The sequence below is a fragment of the Gavialis gangeticus genome, unplaced genomic scaffold, assembly GCF_001723915.1.
Source record: "Gavialis gangeticus isolate Ggan-Ray unplaced genomic scaffold, GavGan_comp1, whole genome shotgun sequence".
NCBI classification, from domain to species: domain Eukaryota; kingdom Metazoa; phylum Chordata; order Crocodylia; family Gavialidae; genus Gavialis; species Gavialis gangeticus.
The window spans coordinates 111,741,209-111,757,691 of record NW_017729025.1 but is presented as its reverse complement, the minus strand read 5'-3'; the positions used below and the strand labels follow the sequence as shown (position 1 = coordinate 111,757,691).

The 16,483-nt window shown below is 38.6% G+C and overlaps 1 protein-coding gene across 1 annotated transcript in view; it reads right to left on the bottom strand.

Annotated features, from left to right (window-relative positions):
• The window catches only part of LOC109298980 (golgin subfamily B member 1-like), a 75,037-nt gene that overhangs the window by 17,826 nt on the left and 40,728 nt on the right, over positions 1-16,483 (bottom strand). The window contains exons 18-22 of the mRNA XM_019519416.1: positions 12,626-12,735; positions 11,160-11,328; positions 10,041-10,145; positions 853-9,735; positions 7-810 (exon numbers count right to left, since the gene is read on the bottom strand). Of these exons, the coding sequence (XP_019374961.1) occupies positions 7-810; positions 853-9,735; positions 10,041-10,145; positions 11,160-11,328; positions 12,626-12,735 (10,071 nt within the window). The remainder of the gene's footprint in view (positions 1-6; positions 811-852; positions 9,736-10,040; positions 10,146-11,159; positions 11,329-12,625; positions 12,736-16,483) is intronic.

Below are 16,483 nucleotides of genomic sequence, written 5' to 3'. Positions count from 1 at the left end.
TAAAATGTTTTCGTGCTGATATTCCAGATCTTTGTATTTAGAAAAGAGAACATCTCTGTCATTCTGAAGAGATGACATTGATTTTCTTAAGGCATCAATTTCATTGGCAATTTCATTCTTATCTTGAGCAGTTTTATCAGCTTTCAGCTGCAGATTTTTCAATTCATTTTCCATCTTCTGACAGGCTTCTTCAGATTGCTGTGCTTTTATTTGCAAAGAATTTAACTGCTGCTCATATTCATTGATTTGTTTTCTATGTTGAGTCTGTATTTGTGTGAGATATGCAGAAATCTCCCCATCCTTAGATGATACCAGTAGAGATATTTCTGTATCTTTGTTGTTCAGCCTTATCTTCATTTGTTGAGAAATGGCAATCTGTTTTTCCAGCTCAGCTTGGATCTTTTCTTTTTCCAACAGAATTTGTTGCAACTCCTGTTCTTTTCTAGCAAAACTATTTTCCAACACTTTTATTTGTCTTCCTGCATCTCTACTATTCTCTAGAAGATGGTTAAGAGAATTATTTTCTTTAAGCAATGCATGTAAAGCTGCTTCTTTTGACTGAAGAACGGTATCCAATTTTTGCTGTTGGTTGAGAAGAATCTCATTTTCTTTTTTTATTCTGCACAGTTCATTGTAATTTTGGGGATCTAAAGATTTCTGCCTTGAGTACACTTCATTCTTTGATTCTTCTAACACAGAGAACGTAGTCTTCAGTTCCTGAATCGGATCCATTTTCTCCTTTGTATCACTTTGTAAAGACTCTATTTCTGGGTAACTCTCTACTACCTGTTTCTCTTTATTTTGAATTATCTCTTTCAACTGTTTTTCCAAGGTTTTTATTTCACTGATCACCTGGCCCCAGTCATTTGGAAGAGAAGCTGTGCAATTTACAAAAGCGGATAATTTGGCTATAGTTGCATTGAAACCTGCTTGAACCTTTCTAAACAAGAAGTCTGTAACATAGACTTTCTTTTGCAAACGATGAAATTCGCCATCTACCTTGTCTTTCTCTCGCTGAAGTGCATTGTATTTTTCTTCAAGGTTCAACCACTCTCTCTTGTGCACTGTCTTTAGCTGCTGAAGACTAAGCTCTAATTCTTTCTCATATTCTTGCCTCTGATTTTGTAGTTGATCTTCCTTCTTCTGAACTTCTCTTTTCCAAATTAAATTCTCAGCTGAAACCCTGTCCAAGTCACTCTTTGACTGATCTAACAAATTTTTCTGGGAAGAAAGCTCATCATTTAGATGGTATATTTGTTCATTTAATTTGGCACGCTCTTCTGTTGCATTATTTAAATCTTTCTCAAATTCGTCATTCTTTGACTGTGATAGTTTCACAGATCGCTCCAAGTCTAGAATCAGTTCTTGGAATTTAATAGAATCTTTTTGTAACTGGTTGATCTCTTGCTGTTTTTCCTTCAAGAGTTCTTGCAATTCTCTCGTTTTGGTTTTTGCCCCATCATTGCCTCTCTGAGCACATTTCACCTTCTCCTCAAATACTTTTGCAATATTCAACTGCTGTTCTTCTTGCTCTCTAATGAGGCTGCAGTTCTTTGCCTTTAATTCTTCCAACTGTTGGAGCAGGAAGGTATTCTGTACCTGTGCAGATTTCAGTCTGTCTGTCAGTTGATCCACTTTCTTGGTATGGTTGAGTAATTCTGTCTCCAGAAATTCTCGCTCATTTTTAACTCTGGAAGACGTTTCTTGTACATTTTCAAGTTCTTCCTGTAAGAGGCACTTGTCATCTTCTAAAATTTTAACTCTTTCATTCAAGATAACAATTTCTTGTTTAAGATTTCCACATGCATTTTCCAGCTTTGATAGAGACCTATTTTTCTGCTCCAAAGATTCTTCAGTTTCTTTTACTTTTTCTGAAAGCAAACTTCTTTCTTGCGCTAAGGCAAGCATATTTAGTTCTTTCCCTGAAATGTCATCATTTAACAAACTTACTTGCCTTAATAATGATTCTCTCTCACGTAATGCATCAGTAATTTTAGACTGCATATCAGCCTCATTCAATTCCATTTGCACTTGAAGGTCTGATTTAGTTGCACTGATTTCATTATGAGGTACTTCATTTTCATACTGAATTTTTTCTAAAGCCTGCTTCAGGTTCTCAGAAGTTTGTTTCATCTGCTCATTTTCCTCCACTAGCTGTCTGTTCTGGAGAATGAATTCATGAAGACGCTGCTGAAGTTCTTCCATCCTTGCCTCATGTTCAAATGTCTGCCTTTCTAATTTACTCTGTAATTCATCAATTGCACTTTGTTTAGATTTAGCAAGCTGCTGCAATTTATTCTTTATAGCTTCAGTTTCATCAACAGCTTCATAAAGTTGCTTCTCCAATTCCTGTTTTTCACGTTCTCTCTCAGCAAATCTCTGAATAGCTTCTTGCTTTTCTTTTCTAGTGAGATCAATAATTTGCCTCATTTCTGCTATTTTACTACTTATATTCTCATAGGCCTGCAGAAGTGACTCATAATCTTGTTTTAATTCACTGTGTTTAGCTTTCCATCCTGTTAATTCAACTGTCTGAGAATCTTTCAAAGTATTTAGTTGGAAGGAAAAAGCTTCCTTTTCCTGAACTATAGTCTCCATAGTAGATTTAAGACTTTCACATGCAGCAGTTAAGTTTTCATTTTCAGTTAATAATCTAGCATTTTCAGAAGCAAGGCTTTCTTCTGTACTCAGTGAAGAACTAGCATCTGAGTTTTGTTTTTCTTTGCCAAGCTCAGACAACAAGCATTCAAGGGTACGTGACTTATTGGTCAATTCTTCTTTTTCCAGCATCAGTTCATCAATCCGACCTTTTAAACACTTATTTTCTTTCAGAGCTTCCTTACGTGATATTAAAGCTGCTTGTAGCTTCCTGTGGAGATGTTCTCTGGATTGTTCCTGTGCAACAGTCTTTTGCTTTTGCAAGGCAAAATCAACCACAGTTATATTTTTCCCTGCCTGTTCCTGACTCATTTTGGTTAGTTTCTGAATTTCACAATTTCTTTCTTCTACTATCTTTGCTCTTCTGGAATAATCCTTCTGTAGTGACTGAACACAGATGTCTTTGCCTTGGAGCCCTGGCTGAAGCACATCAGTTTCTGAGTGTGCCAGCACCAGTTCATCATCACTATAATTTTCTTTATCTTTCTTGCATGATACCATATTCCTTTCTTCAGGGGCTGGTACAGACTTCTCATGTAGTATATCTAACTCCATCATAAGTTTTTTGTTTTCTTCACTGAAATGTTTTAGCTCCATTTTCATATCAACTAGTTCTGCATTGGCCTTCCCTAAATTACTGATAAGCTCTTCTCTCTCTCTTTCTATTGCTTCAAATTCCTTTTTAAAATATTGAGATTCTTCCTGGTTTTCTTGCCACCTGAGCTGTAACTGTACAGTTTCTTTTAGCTTTCCTTTTTCTTGATCAAACTTATCTTTGAAATCCATCAGAATACAAATCAGCTCCTTAATTCCCTTATTCTTTTCTACAAATAGTTTGTTTGCTTGTTGGAGGTTAATCTTCAGTTCTTCAATTTCCTCCTTGCTTGCCTTGTAATCTTCACCCCTTTTAAGGAGAGCTTCCTTTTCTTTATCCCTACATTCAACTGTAGTCTTAATGTGTAGAGCCTCTGTATCATAAGCGTCCAACTTTTTCTGCAGTTGATTTATTTCATCCAACATGCAGCCTTTGTGATGTTTATCAGGCTGTTCCATTTGACTCACCGAGTCCTGCAGGTTTATCATCTCTTCTATTTTGTCATCAAGTTCAAATGATGTCTTTCTTATCTCATCCTTTAACATTTTTGTTTCTTCTTGAAGTTTTACCTGGTTATCAATTAGTTTTTCCAACTCAGTCTCTTCCCTTGTCATTCCAACTGTCTGCTGTGACTCCTCTAACACAGCCTGAGCCTTATTTTTAGGTTCATCTGATTCCAACCCATTTGGATCAGTAGTTTCCTTTTCTTGAAGTGCTGCCACATGAATCTCCAACTCTTTCTCTGGAGAGCATACTAGCAACTGATTACAGTCAAATTCTTCCCCCTTTCTTTGATGAACTTGTTGAAGTGTTTTGTGCTCCTTCCTGAGGAGTTCAAGGTCATTACTTTGTTCACTCAAATCAGTGCCAAGTTTAAGGTGCTCTTCCTTTTCTTTCTGAAATTTCTTAACATCCTCTTCCCTGGCCAAAAGTGATGCCTGAAGTTTCTTGCGTAGGATCTCTCTCTCTCTTTCTAATTGACTTAGTTGATTAACTTCACTATTAAGGCCCAGAGAATTCTTAGCGACTCCAGCATTTAAACAAGGTTCTACCAAATTGATATTATTCAATAATTCATCCTTCTTTAAAATTTCAGCCTTGAGATTTTCAAGAGTCAAGAGAAATTGACAACATTCTTCTCCATATGCTTTTTCTTTCTCATTAAGCACAGACTGCATGTGAGCTAGCAGAGTGTCTTTGTCCTCCAGAGACTTCAGATTTTGCTCAGATTCTTTTTCTTTTACAGCAATGTCATCTTTCAACTTTGCAACATAGTTTTGAAGGTGCTCTAAATTAGACACTTCGGCAGAAAGTGTCTCACTCATTTTATTTATTTTGGCATCTTTCTCTAAAAGCTGTTGCTTCAGAGTTTCAAGATGGGATTCCAGATCTCTATTTTGCATCTGAACAAGTTTCATCTGCTGTGTTAACGCATCAATCCTCTTCAACAATTCCTCTGTTTTTTTATGTTCTTTTTCTATTTCCTCCTGTGTATTGTTTTCAATATTTGCAATTTTTTGCATTAGGTCTTTTCTTACCAACAATGCTGCTTGAAGTTTCTTTTTCAAGTTCTCTTTCTCCTTACCCAGTTTCTCAAGACTAAACTGCATCTGTTCTTTTTCATTCATTAAATCTTTAAATGCAGCTTCTTTGTGACTTAATATAACCTGATTACGTTCCACTTCTTTTTTATAATTCTCAAGTTGCTGGGACACTTGATTTAGCTCTTGTATAGAACTATTTTGAACAGATTCAAGTTGCTGCAGTTTACCATTTAATAAATTTCTTTCTTCAGAAAACTTCATCATTTCATTAGACAAGGATTCCATGACCTGAGTAATGGAACAATCCTTCTCTTTCAGCTGCTGACTTAGCGCAGAAATTAAATCCTTCTGTTGCTTTGTCTGAGAAGTTAAGTTTTCTATGAGGTGATCTTTTTTCTCCATTTCTGCTAAGAGACTCACTATTTTTTTACGGTCAGCGCTCAAATTCTCAGAACTGGTTTTGAGCTCTTCTTTGGACTTATCTATCTGGTTCTGAAGAAAATTAATCTGTTTGTTCAACTCTGCAAATGATTCTTCTCTTCCTTCCAAAAGAGACTGTTGTTTTTGAGCTGTCTCTTTGACAGCAACCAATTCCTGAGACAAACGTTCAATTTCAGATTGATAGGTGCCCTTCACCTTTTCAAGATCATTCTGTAGCAACACCTTTGTTTCCTCTAGTGACTGCATATGTCTTAATTTCTTCTTCAAGATATCTATTTCTTTCTTTTTTTCTAAAAGAGCCAGCTGCAATCCTTCTCCTTCCACTTCTTTGCTCAGAATGGTGGATATCATGCTGGAGAATTTTTCCCATTTAATTTTACTATCAGTTACTTGATAATTAGCATTTGGAGTGTTTGCATCCTGTTCTTTGCAGAAAAGTCTAGTGCTATATAATGCTGATAGGTTTTTGGTTAACTCCTCTTTCATAAGATCCAGCTCTTGTTGTAAAAAGTGGATTTTACCATCTTTTGATTTCATTTCACTCTCTAAACTCCTAACCTTCTCATTAAGAACTGAATTTTGCTGAATTTCCCTATCAAGTTCTGTCACCCATTTGTTTTCAGACTCAAGTACACTTTGTTCTAACTTTCCAACTTTAAGCTTTAATTCAGAGACCTCTTCACCCTTTGAACTAACCTGCATTTGTAACTGCTCTTTTTCAGTCTTCATCTGTAGTTTGACAGCATCTATCTGCATTCTGAAATAATTTTCACTGGCTTCTAATTTTTCATTAATTTCTTGCAGTTTTTCTAATTTTTGTTGTAACAGACTTTGGCATGCAATAAGTTCTCTGTTTTCTACCACCAGTTTTTCTGCATTTACTTGTCTGAGAACTTTCTCCCTCTCTAAAGAAGTTACCTGTTTTTGCAGACTGTCTATTAAAAGCGTATGGTCATGGCAGTCTTGAGAGGATTTGGAATTTATGTTGTTTAGCTCAGATTTTAATAATTCAACATTTTTAGCCTGTTCAGTACAATTCAGTTGCAGATTTTGTAAAGTTAGCTCTTTTTGCTGTGCATCTTGCTTGAAGATATTTATCTGGTCCAGTGCTTTCTGGTGCTCTGTTTTTATAGAGAACAGCTCAACTGTCAAAGAATCAATTTTCTTTTGGTTTATGGCAAAGTTTTCATCTTTCTCCTGCAAAACACTAGCAATGTTTTTTAAGGCTGTATCACTTTTCTCTAGCTTCTCCTGCAGGAGCTTGATCTCCTTAGTAAGAGCACTAATATTGCTTTCTGCCAGCTGGATACTAGCATCTTTTTCATTTAAGGAATTAAGAAGTCCAGTAATATTCTCTTCCTTTTTACTGAGTGTTATGTTAAGTTCCGTTCTTTGTTCACACACTGCTGTAAACTTTTCCTGCAAAGATATGAAAATACTTTCTTTCTCCTGTAGCTGTTGTCTGGACTTTTCTAATTCTTGCATCAGCTCATGCACCTGACTCTGAACCTGAGTAAGCAACTTTAGCTTTCCATCATCTTCGATTGCTTTGTCACTTAGCTTCTTGAGGAGGCTTGCGTTTTCCACAAGAAAAGATTCTTTTTCTGCCAATGACTGGTTAGTATCATTTATGACTCTCTTCTGATCATTTACCTCTGTTTTTAGTTTTAGTTTTGCTTCTTCCAAATCTGTTACCTGTTTCTTTAACACTTCACACTCTTTCTCTTTGTCTTGAAGCTGTATCTTCAGCTTCTCATTGAGTAATGTAGTATTACTGACAATCAATTCCTTCTCTAAAATTATTGCTTTTAATTGTTCTACTTCACAAGTCAAAACCTCCAATTGTTTCTGCTGCTTAAAGGAACTCTCTTTCATTTCAGAAACATATGCTTTCAAATTAACATATTCATCTACTTTTTGCTTTAAAGACTTGTCTTTTTGTACAATTGATTCATTCAGTTCTGCTGATTTTTCTGTCATGGTTTTAAGCTGACACTGTAGATTGGAAAGCACCTCCATATTCTCAGACAGTTGAACTCTAAGCATACCAGACTCTTCAGATTTATCTTTAAACAGCTTTAACTCTTGGGCTTGCCTTCTACATTCATTTTCTTTTTCTTGCATTGCCTGCTTAATCTGACTGGTTTCAGAACTCAAAACTTGCATCTGAATTTGCAAATCAGAAATTATTTGCAAATACCTCCCTTCTGCCACTTTATTTTCCCCCATCTCCTCAATCAAAATCTCCTTTCTCAAAAGGAGAGCTTCCTTCTCTTCTAAACTTATTTTTAATGTTTCTTTCTCAATTATTAGGCTATCAATTTGGTCCTTCAGAGCTAAAATATTATGACCTTGCTGAGATAAATGAGAAGTCAAAGTAGCTATTTCATCTGATTTCTTTATCACGGTTTCATTAGCTATTTCAAGATCTACTTTCAATTTTTCAGTTTCTAAGGTTAGTTCATGTGCTTTGTTCTTTATTGAAACAAGTTCAGATTGGTGTTGTAAGAGCTGAGACTGGAGGATATCACAATCATTTGACTTTCTGCTGCATGCAACGGCAAGGTCTTCCTTCTCATATTTTAATATCTCCACTTGTTTGCCAAATATCTCTAACTGGTTATTTAACTTTGCACTTTCTTCTATTTTCTCAGCAATCTGCCTATGAAAATTTTCAACCTCTACACCTTGATTTTTAATAGTCAAGTCTCTCTCTTCTATCCGCTCACTTAATTTCATATTTTCATCCTTAAGCTTTTGAATTTCATCCTCAAGCCTGGCCATGTCCACATTATTTTCTTCTGCTTGCTTAAGTAAGGAAGCATTCTGAAGGATTTTCTCTTCTAGAGACCTGCTGGTACCTTCAAAATCCAGAGTTATATTTTGAATTTGTTTCTGTAATGATAATATTTTTTCCTCACTGTGGCTGAGTTTCTGGACAAGCATATTGCATTCAGACAACTTGCCATTTAACATTCCCTCTTTTTCCATTTCTCTGTCTTCAGCATTGTTCAGTTGGATGGTAAGCAACTGTATTTGTTCACGCAATTGACTAATTAGTACATTATATTCCTTTGTTTTCTCCAGCACCTGCTCTGTGAGAGAGTTTTCTTTTTGCTCTGCAAATATTGAAAGTTGCTTGCACTTTTTTGTTAATGTCTCTTTAACATCACTTAGCTCTGAAAGAGTTTTCTGGTACTCTATAGTACTAACAGATAACTTGTCCTCCATAGCTGCCATAGCCTGGGTTCTCATCAATAATTCGCACTCCTTTGTATCTAGTAATTTAGACAAACTCTCATTTTCACTTATAAGCTGTTGCTTCTCTTTTTCCATAACTTCTACTGCATTTCTCAAATCTACTTTAGCTTGTATTTGCTCTGCCAAATCTTTTTCCTTCCCCTCAAGATCTGCCTGCAATTGCTTATTAGCTGAAGTAATGCTTAGTGCCTCTATTTCCATCTTATTCATAATTTTTTGTATTTCATTTAGTTGGTTGTTAAGTTCTTTGCTCTGCATATCTTTGGCTTTTAGTTCTTCAATTAATGTAAGCTTAGCCTCTTCATTCTGCTGCTGGGCAACTTGAAGTTGTTGCTCCAATGAAGTAATAATATTTACTTTCTCCTGTAAAGCCTTCCTAAGTGTTTCTTGATGTTCAATATATTCTGTAAGCTGAAAAGATAACTTAGACAGTTCTTCATCTTTTTTTGCAGCCTCCAAAACTAGCTTGTTGTAAACATCTTTAACTGATTTTAACTCATTTTCAAGTGTCTGTTCTTTGTTTTCCTTCTCTTTCAGCAAACTGTTCAATTTTTCCTTTGAAGAGTTTTTTTCCTCAAGCTGGGATTTCAAATATTCAGTTTCTTCCTTGTGTTTTATTTCAGTTTCTTGTAACTTTTCTGATGATTTAGTCATTTGTTCTTTCAGCAAAGTAATCTGCGACTCACACTCCATGAGCTTATTATGGTATGCAATATTGTTGGCCTTGATTTCAGAACGCAGATCCTTAATAATTATGCTGCTCTCACTGACTTGCCTTACTAGTTCCTCATTTTCTTTAGTTTTAGCTCCATTCAGCTCTTTAGCTTTGTCCAGCTCCAATGCCATTGTATTATTCTGCTCAGAAAGTGCAGAAATCTTCATGCTTGTATCTCTTATGTCAACTGTTTGTACTTCTTTCAGTAAGTGAATTTCCCTATTAGCCTTTGACAAGGCTTCTTCCACCTCTCGTAGCTCTGCCTCTTTGCTCTGGATTTGACATTTCAGAATGGTAATCTGTTCAGAATATTCAATCATACTTGAAGAGAGAACAGAAATTTCCTTGTCCTTTTCTACTAGCACTTCTTTCAGGTTATCAATTTCTCTCTCATGTCTCTGTAGGTCATGAATAAGTTGAGATCTCTCCTCCAAATGACTTGTGTTCAGTCTGTCAAGCTCCTCATTTGTCTGGTCAAGATCCTGTTGCATCAATTCTACTGCAGCATCTTGCTTCAAGGTCTAGACATCAAAAAAGCAGTATTACAAAGACAGTTATGCTGAGGGAAGAAACAGCTGTTTGCTTATGAGACCAGTATCTAAAGCTAAATAATCACTTCTCATTTAAATTTGCAACCTGTAAGTTTACAATGTTGCAAAGTCACTATGTAATTAAAGATTATTATATGATAGACTTGGCACATACAAAAAGTTTAAACAAACAGAAGTTTTTTAATATTATGTATACTGCTGAAGAAGCAATCATAATGGATCAAACCAAACTAAGTACAACATTTTCCCCATTTCACATAACTTTAATGAGTTACCTTTTCTTTAAATGTAGCAACTTTTTCTGTTAGATCATTGATAGCGATCTTCTGTTCAGTACACTCCACTTCATATGTACTGCATTTTTTTAAGGCTTCATCAAGCTTAAAACAGAAAAAATAATATTACTGATGTATGAAGTTACACAAAAAATATAATGCCAATATATTGTTATATCACTGTAATTTATAAACTTAGATTGGCATTGAATCCATAGTACGTGTGGATTCACACTAACCACTGAAATCTAGTCATTACTGGTAAAATATAATGACTATATAATAATTCCACGCAGAGGTTTGGCACAAGAAGTGAAGATTCACACATTCAATTGAAAGGTAAAATGCTTCAAAGAGAAAATAATATTATTAAATTATGACCAAAAAATTAAGGTTAATGCCCAAAAATCTTACACACCATATAACAGATATAATTGCTAACAGCTCTTTACATCTTCTCCAAGAGATGACAAAACAAAGATTATTCAAAAAGAATTTAAAATAAAATGTGATTAGGTGACTCAGTGATGAGATAACAATGATTAATTAATAAGAAGCCTTTCCTCCTCTAGGGCCGCAATTTTAATTTCACTGAGATTAACAGTGCTTCTAAACCATTATCATTCAATGATTTGTGGATTAGTCGACAAGCCTCAATCCAGCACCTCTTGGATTGATGCCCAAATTACTATTGGTTCCCTTCCTTGGCAGTTTCAGCAGACACACCAAAGACTGAAGAGGTATAGAGACCAAAGAACTCTTCTCTTTAACGTATCCTTCCAAAGAGTTGAGTACATTGAAATCATGGTCAAGGAAGCTTGCTACACAGATTTTGGTGACATAGCAAATATGGGTAAGAAGATTTTATTTGCCAGTATTGTACTTTTAGTACCTTTTACAAGTACTAACATTTACTTAGAACTGTAAACCATTTAAAACAACCCCAAAACCAAAACACATATGCAACTGTTATCAAACAGAAAAAGGATTATAGCTCCTTTTGCTTATTAATCCTTATTCACTCTTTTCAAGACTACTGTAAAATAATATTACAACATTAGACTGTGAAAGCATTTAAATGACTACTCCCCAAAGATAATTCTGTTTGCTACCGCCTACCTTCAGTTCAATTTGCCCAAACTTCTCACTAAGTTCCTTATTAAGAAGATCTTTGTCTTGAAGTGTCCTCTTCAAAGTTTCAATTTCTTCTACTTTTTCTTTTGTACTCAACAGCTTTTGCTCCTTCTCCACAAGTGAAGTTTCAAGGAAGCTGTTTTTATCACTTAGTCTAGCAAGAAAACAGACAATTAGTAGGGGTGCACCAATAGAGATTTTCTGGGCTGATACCGAAGGCTGATTTTTATCAAGCCATACCAGCCTACACCAATCTGATTGCCAATATGCAACTGGGCAGCTTGAAGAGCAGTGTCCAGCTCTTAAATCTGTTGTGGGGGAGGGGAAGCAGATCAAGGCTCCCCCAGTGAGGGAGGGAGTAGGGCAGGGGCTGCACAGCTGGGCAAGGTGCGGGATGGAGCTGCAAGCAGCTCATCCGGGAGGGCGCAGCTCCCATCGCTGCATGCACTCCAGTAGGGCATGGGTGCGTGTGCCCCCAGATATGCATGCGGAGCAAGGGCAGGCTGCCACTGTGGGCTGGGGCCGGGGGTGATGCTGAACTCTTCCCAGCAGCGGGCTATGCCAAGGCTCTGCTCAGGGTGGCCAGCAGCAGTGCTGGGAGGGGTCTACACCCACCCCAAAATTTGTCGTAGACCCCCTCTCCCAGCGGCACCTGCCGAGTGCAGCCCAGGCCCTACCTCTCCCTGCCAGGAAGAACCTGGCACCACCCTCAGTCCCAATAGCAGCCCACCCTCAGTCTGAAAGCCGATCCAGGGGACACACACCCCCATGCCCTCCCAAGGTGAGTGTAGCAGCAGGAGCCGCCACCCCTTCCTCACACCCCCTGGATGAGCTGCTCGTGGCTCCGTTTCACCTTTCCCCCTCCCCGTGCAGGGGCCCTGATCTGCCCCCCATGCCCCTTCCCTCACAACAGACTTACCAGCTGGACCCAGATGCTCTCCACGCTGCTGGGCTGCTCTCCTGGCCACCTGCATGCTGCGCTACAGCTGCGCGCATGCATGGGGCATTTATTGGAGACATTATCGGCCACATCAGCCAGAAAAAGCTGATTGCCAATGCTGTCAATTTTCCTTATATCGGTGCCAATCCAATACAGGATTGATGCATCAGTGCACCTCTAATATTTAGATTTCTAATACTCATATTTAATTTGAAGGGAAGTACTTGGAAAACACAGTAATTTATTCCCCAGTATCAGTTTTTAAAGCCAATGTACCTGTAATTTCTCGCCACACTCCTGTGAATTCACCGCCTCTACATGTTCCAGAAAAAATCCCTAATCCAAAAAATGATCTGACTACACTACTGCAGTGAAGGTCAAAACTCTTGTTTCCCAGCACATTTAATAGATATTATTCTTTATGGCTAATTGCATGCATCAAGTTTATACTTGCAAAGACAAATATGTAATTGCAGCTGGTCCTGCCTGACTTTAGTAAATTTAAATTTACCCTTTGAGCTGTTCATTCAAATTGGAAATGAGACCTTGATGCTTTTCTGCATCTCGCATTTGCTGGCTGCGTAACTGAGTGAGCTGGGTCTGCAAACGTTCATTTTCATTCTGTAACAAAACCATGATGAACATGATTATAGCTCATAAACATACAGAACAGTGCTATCTTCCAGGTTTCTTCTCCTTTAGGTTTCATATCCTATATGCTGTTCAACTATATTGTTCTAGCCCATTACTACTATAATATAAAATGTAAGTGTGAAATATTTGTTTCAGACAGCAGCAATAACAAAGCTTTGACAGTTTTTCCCTTAGCAAGTCCATTACTACAAGAAACTCAGAGATAATCCAAGGACTGTACAGACAGTGACAGCACCACACACACTTGGACTGTGTGAAAGCAGCTTACTTTTCTTATGAGGGAAATACTGGAGGGCTCATACTTTAAAATGCTTTTCCCATACTGGCTTGGGAATATTAACCGATTCTAATAGGGTTATCTGCTTTTTTTTTTTTTCCTTCTGGTCAAAGCCATCCAACAATATGCAGCGAAAAGTATATGAAAAGAAATATAAAGCAAGCTCCATTGACACAGTGAGTTTCTTTCACAGCATAAATCTGTTATTCTAGCCAGCTTCACTGCAACAATTCACAAAAAAAAAATGCAAAAAATCCAGCAGAAACCAAAAGCAGAACACACAGATCATCATCAATAGCAGGTAGGACAAACAACAATGGCAAATCTGTCACCTCTACGAAAAAAAATTCTAGCATTTTGGAGGAGTCAAAACACACCTGTACAGCCCTGAATGACTGCCCTTCTTCCTCTACATCAAATGTTACCTGTATTGAAAGGCTTTGTTACAAAATCCTCAAACGCAAACTCAAGGTTGTCTGTCCCTTGAAATAACAACTTGACTTAGTAAAGAACAGTACTTGTATACTTTTTTTTTAGTAAGTGTATATCTTTTAGCAGACTGAATACAGAGCCAGACTAAGTTTTAGTGACCAGTCAACCACATGATTTTGCTAATAAAAAACAAAAAATTGTCAAGACAAGCATCTTATAGACCAGGCAACATTTTGAAATAACTCTTTAAAACAAACCCAATGAGAATTTTTAGATGTATTGTTCCAGTTGATGTTTTTCATTCATTTTGTGAGTTTTCTTGGTGCCATCATTATCAGGTAAAATATTTCTTTCTTTCACATCACAAAGAATCAATATAACCACTGCTTACACCACTGACAGAACAACATGTACTGATATTAAACAAAAATTGCTACAAAGTGGGCACATCTACATGTGCCCTTTGATATGTATTAGCCTATTTTAATGCACAACAAAGCATCACAAAAAATCATGTGCTTTTGCTAATGTGCAAAATAGGCTAATGAGCCTTTTTCTAGTACCTCACAATGGAAGTACTAAATTTAATGCTCATTAGCAAAAGTGCTTTAAGGAACATGTAAATGTGCCCACTTTGAGCGTATAAATTTTATTTAAAAAAAAAAGATTTACAGGTGAAAACCTGTTTCACTCAAGTCTATGGGAGTTTCGTTTTTTACTTGAAATGAAGCTACACTTTCACTTTTTGTTTCTAGCTTAACAGTATGTGCCTCTAAACCAGGGGTGGGAAATTATTTGGGCCCATGGGCCACATAAGCAGTTTTGCTAAGCTGTCATGGGCTAAGTCAGCACTCCCCATCCCCCCAATACAACTGTTCACCAAAACTTCCTATGTGGGATCAGGCTACAAGCAGGCAAGGAGCGGTGTCTGGGCATGGCATGGGCGAGTGAGGCCAGGATCATGGGGCAATAACAGTGCAGGGCCTGGGGCAGAGCCACAATCCACTGCCCGCACACCTCTGCAATGGGCACCCGTTCTGCAGGCAGGGGCGTGCAGGGAGCAGATCATGTCTCTGTCCCAGGCCTGGCCCAGCAGTCACGGCCCCAAGATCCCAGCCCCAGATGCAGCTTCCTGCCTGCCCACAGTTGCATCCCCTGCGTGGCTCCTGGCTAGTCTCCAAGGAGACCCTAGGTTCACTGGCCAGTGACAGTGCAGAGCCAGGATCTACCCCCTACATGTCCTTGCCCACAGAACCAGGGGCTCTGGCCTGGCCCTACTCTGTCAACTCCCCAGGATCCCAGGGTCTCCATGGAGACCAGCTGAGAGCCTCATAGGCAGGGTGCGCAGCTGGGCAGACAAGATGGGGCCAGAGGCGGGCAGGATCTTGGGGTGGTGACAGCATGGAGTTGAGGCCACAGTAAAGCCATGATCCACTCCCTGCACACCCCTGCCTGCAGAATCTGCACCCATCACAGGGGTGTGCAGGCAGTGGATCATGGTTCTGCCCCAGCCCTGGCTCCAGCACTGCACTAGCAGCACCCCAAGATCCTGACATCTCCCCAGCCCTGCCCTCCCATCCCACTCCCTGCCTGCCCACGACCCCATTCCAGCCACCTGGCTGACTGCCCTGCCCACACAAGTCTTATCCCTGGCAGTGAGTGTGGGGCAGACGGGACAGGGTGCCCGGGCAGCACAGTTGTGTCTGGCAGCTGTGGCAGCCAGAAGGAGCTGCCACCACTGGAGCTGCTGGGAAATGAAGTCCAGCCGCCACACCACCCCAGCCCAGCTGCACACCTGGGGGTGGCAGGACCGGCCATACATGATCTGCTCCCTGCAGAACAGGTGCCCATCGCAGAGGTGTGCGGGCAGTGGATTGTGGCTCTGCCCCAGGCCCTGCACTGTTACTGCCCCACGATACTGGCGTGCCTGGGCCAGGCAGGAAGAAGGGACCTACCGCAGGCCAGACAAAATCCCTCAGCGATCTGAATCCAGCCCGCAGGCCATATTTTGCCCACCCCTGCTCTAAACTATATGAAAGGATCATCGTATCCTTTGGCTAACCACATTCATTTTCTGTATAAGGACCAACATCTTCAGTAACATTAATTTCTTTAGATATTATCAAGGATAGTAGTAGGGAGTAAAACAACGTATACGCATAAAGTATATTACATAAAGTATTACATATTTTTACTTTATTATTTACTTTCTAATTACAAGTTTTACTTTATTACATAAAGTAAAAAAAATGTACAGAATCCCAACTGCCTTTTCCTCTAGACCAATACGGCTACAACCTGGACACCTGCCACATACAAGATACCGAATTTTAGCCAATTTTTTTAACAAATTTTTCATATTTTCCCAAGCAGGAAGAAACTGTGACCACCTGAAACCTGAGATCCTGCTCCTGCCTTTGTTTCAAGGTAATCTGCATCATCATCACAGATTCTCACAGGAGGTGAGAGGCTTCATACCAGCTATGACCTGACTGCCCAGAGGAGTTTTCCATCAATTGACTCCTCTGTGAAATCTTATGAAATATGAACTTTCATTTCTACCCAGGAGAACTTTTACAGTCTTTTCTCCAATGCCTGATGAAGAGCGTTTGTGCCCAAAAGCTTGCAATTAAAGAAACTTTTTTGCAAAAAACTTGTTGGTCTAATAAAAGATATCTCTATTACAAGTCCTGATTGCCATATACATAAAGTAACTAAATGCACAGATACAGGAAAAAATAGCTACTGAAAAATGTGCGAGAGAATTACTATCCATGCACATCACGTCCTAACTAATTAACATATTGTCCATCACTGAAATCTTAATTTAGGTATAACCCCTGTTTGCAAACTCCCGTAAGTGTGTAAGGAATTGCTCTATTATTTTTGTAAGTCCTGTCTGAAAAATCTCTTCTCCATTTACATAAATGTCCCTCCCCTTATTAAATCTTATTTTAATAACTTCATTTGATGATGGGGTGGAAAGTAACCTGTTTAAATTCGCTG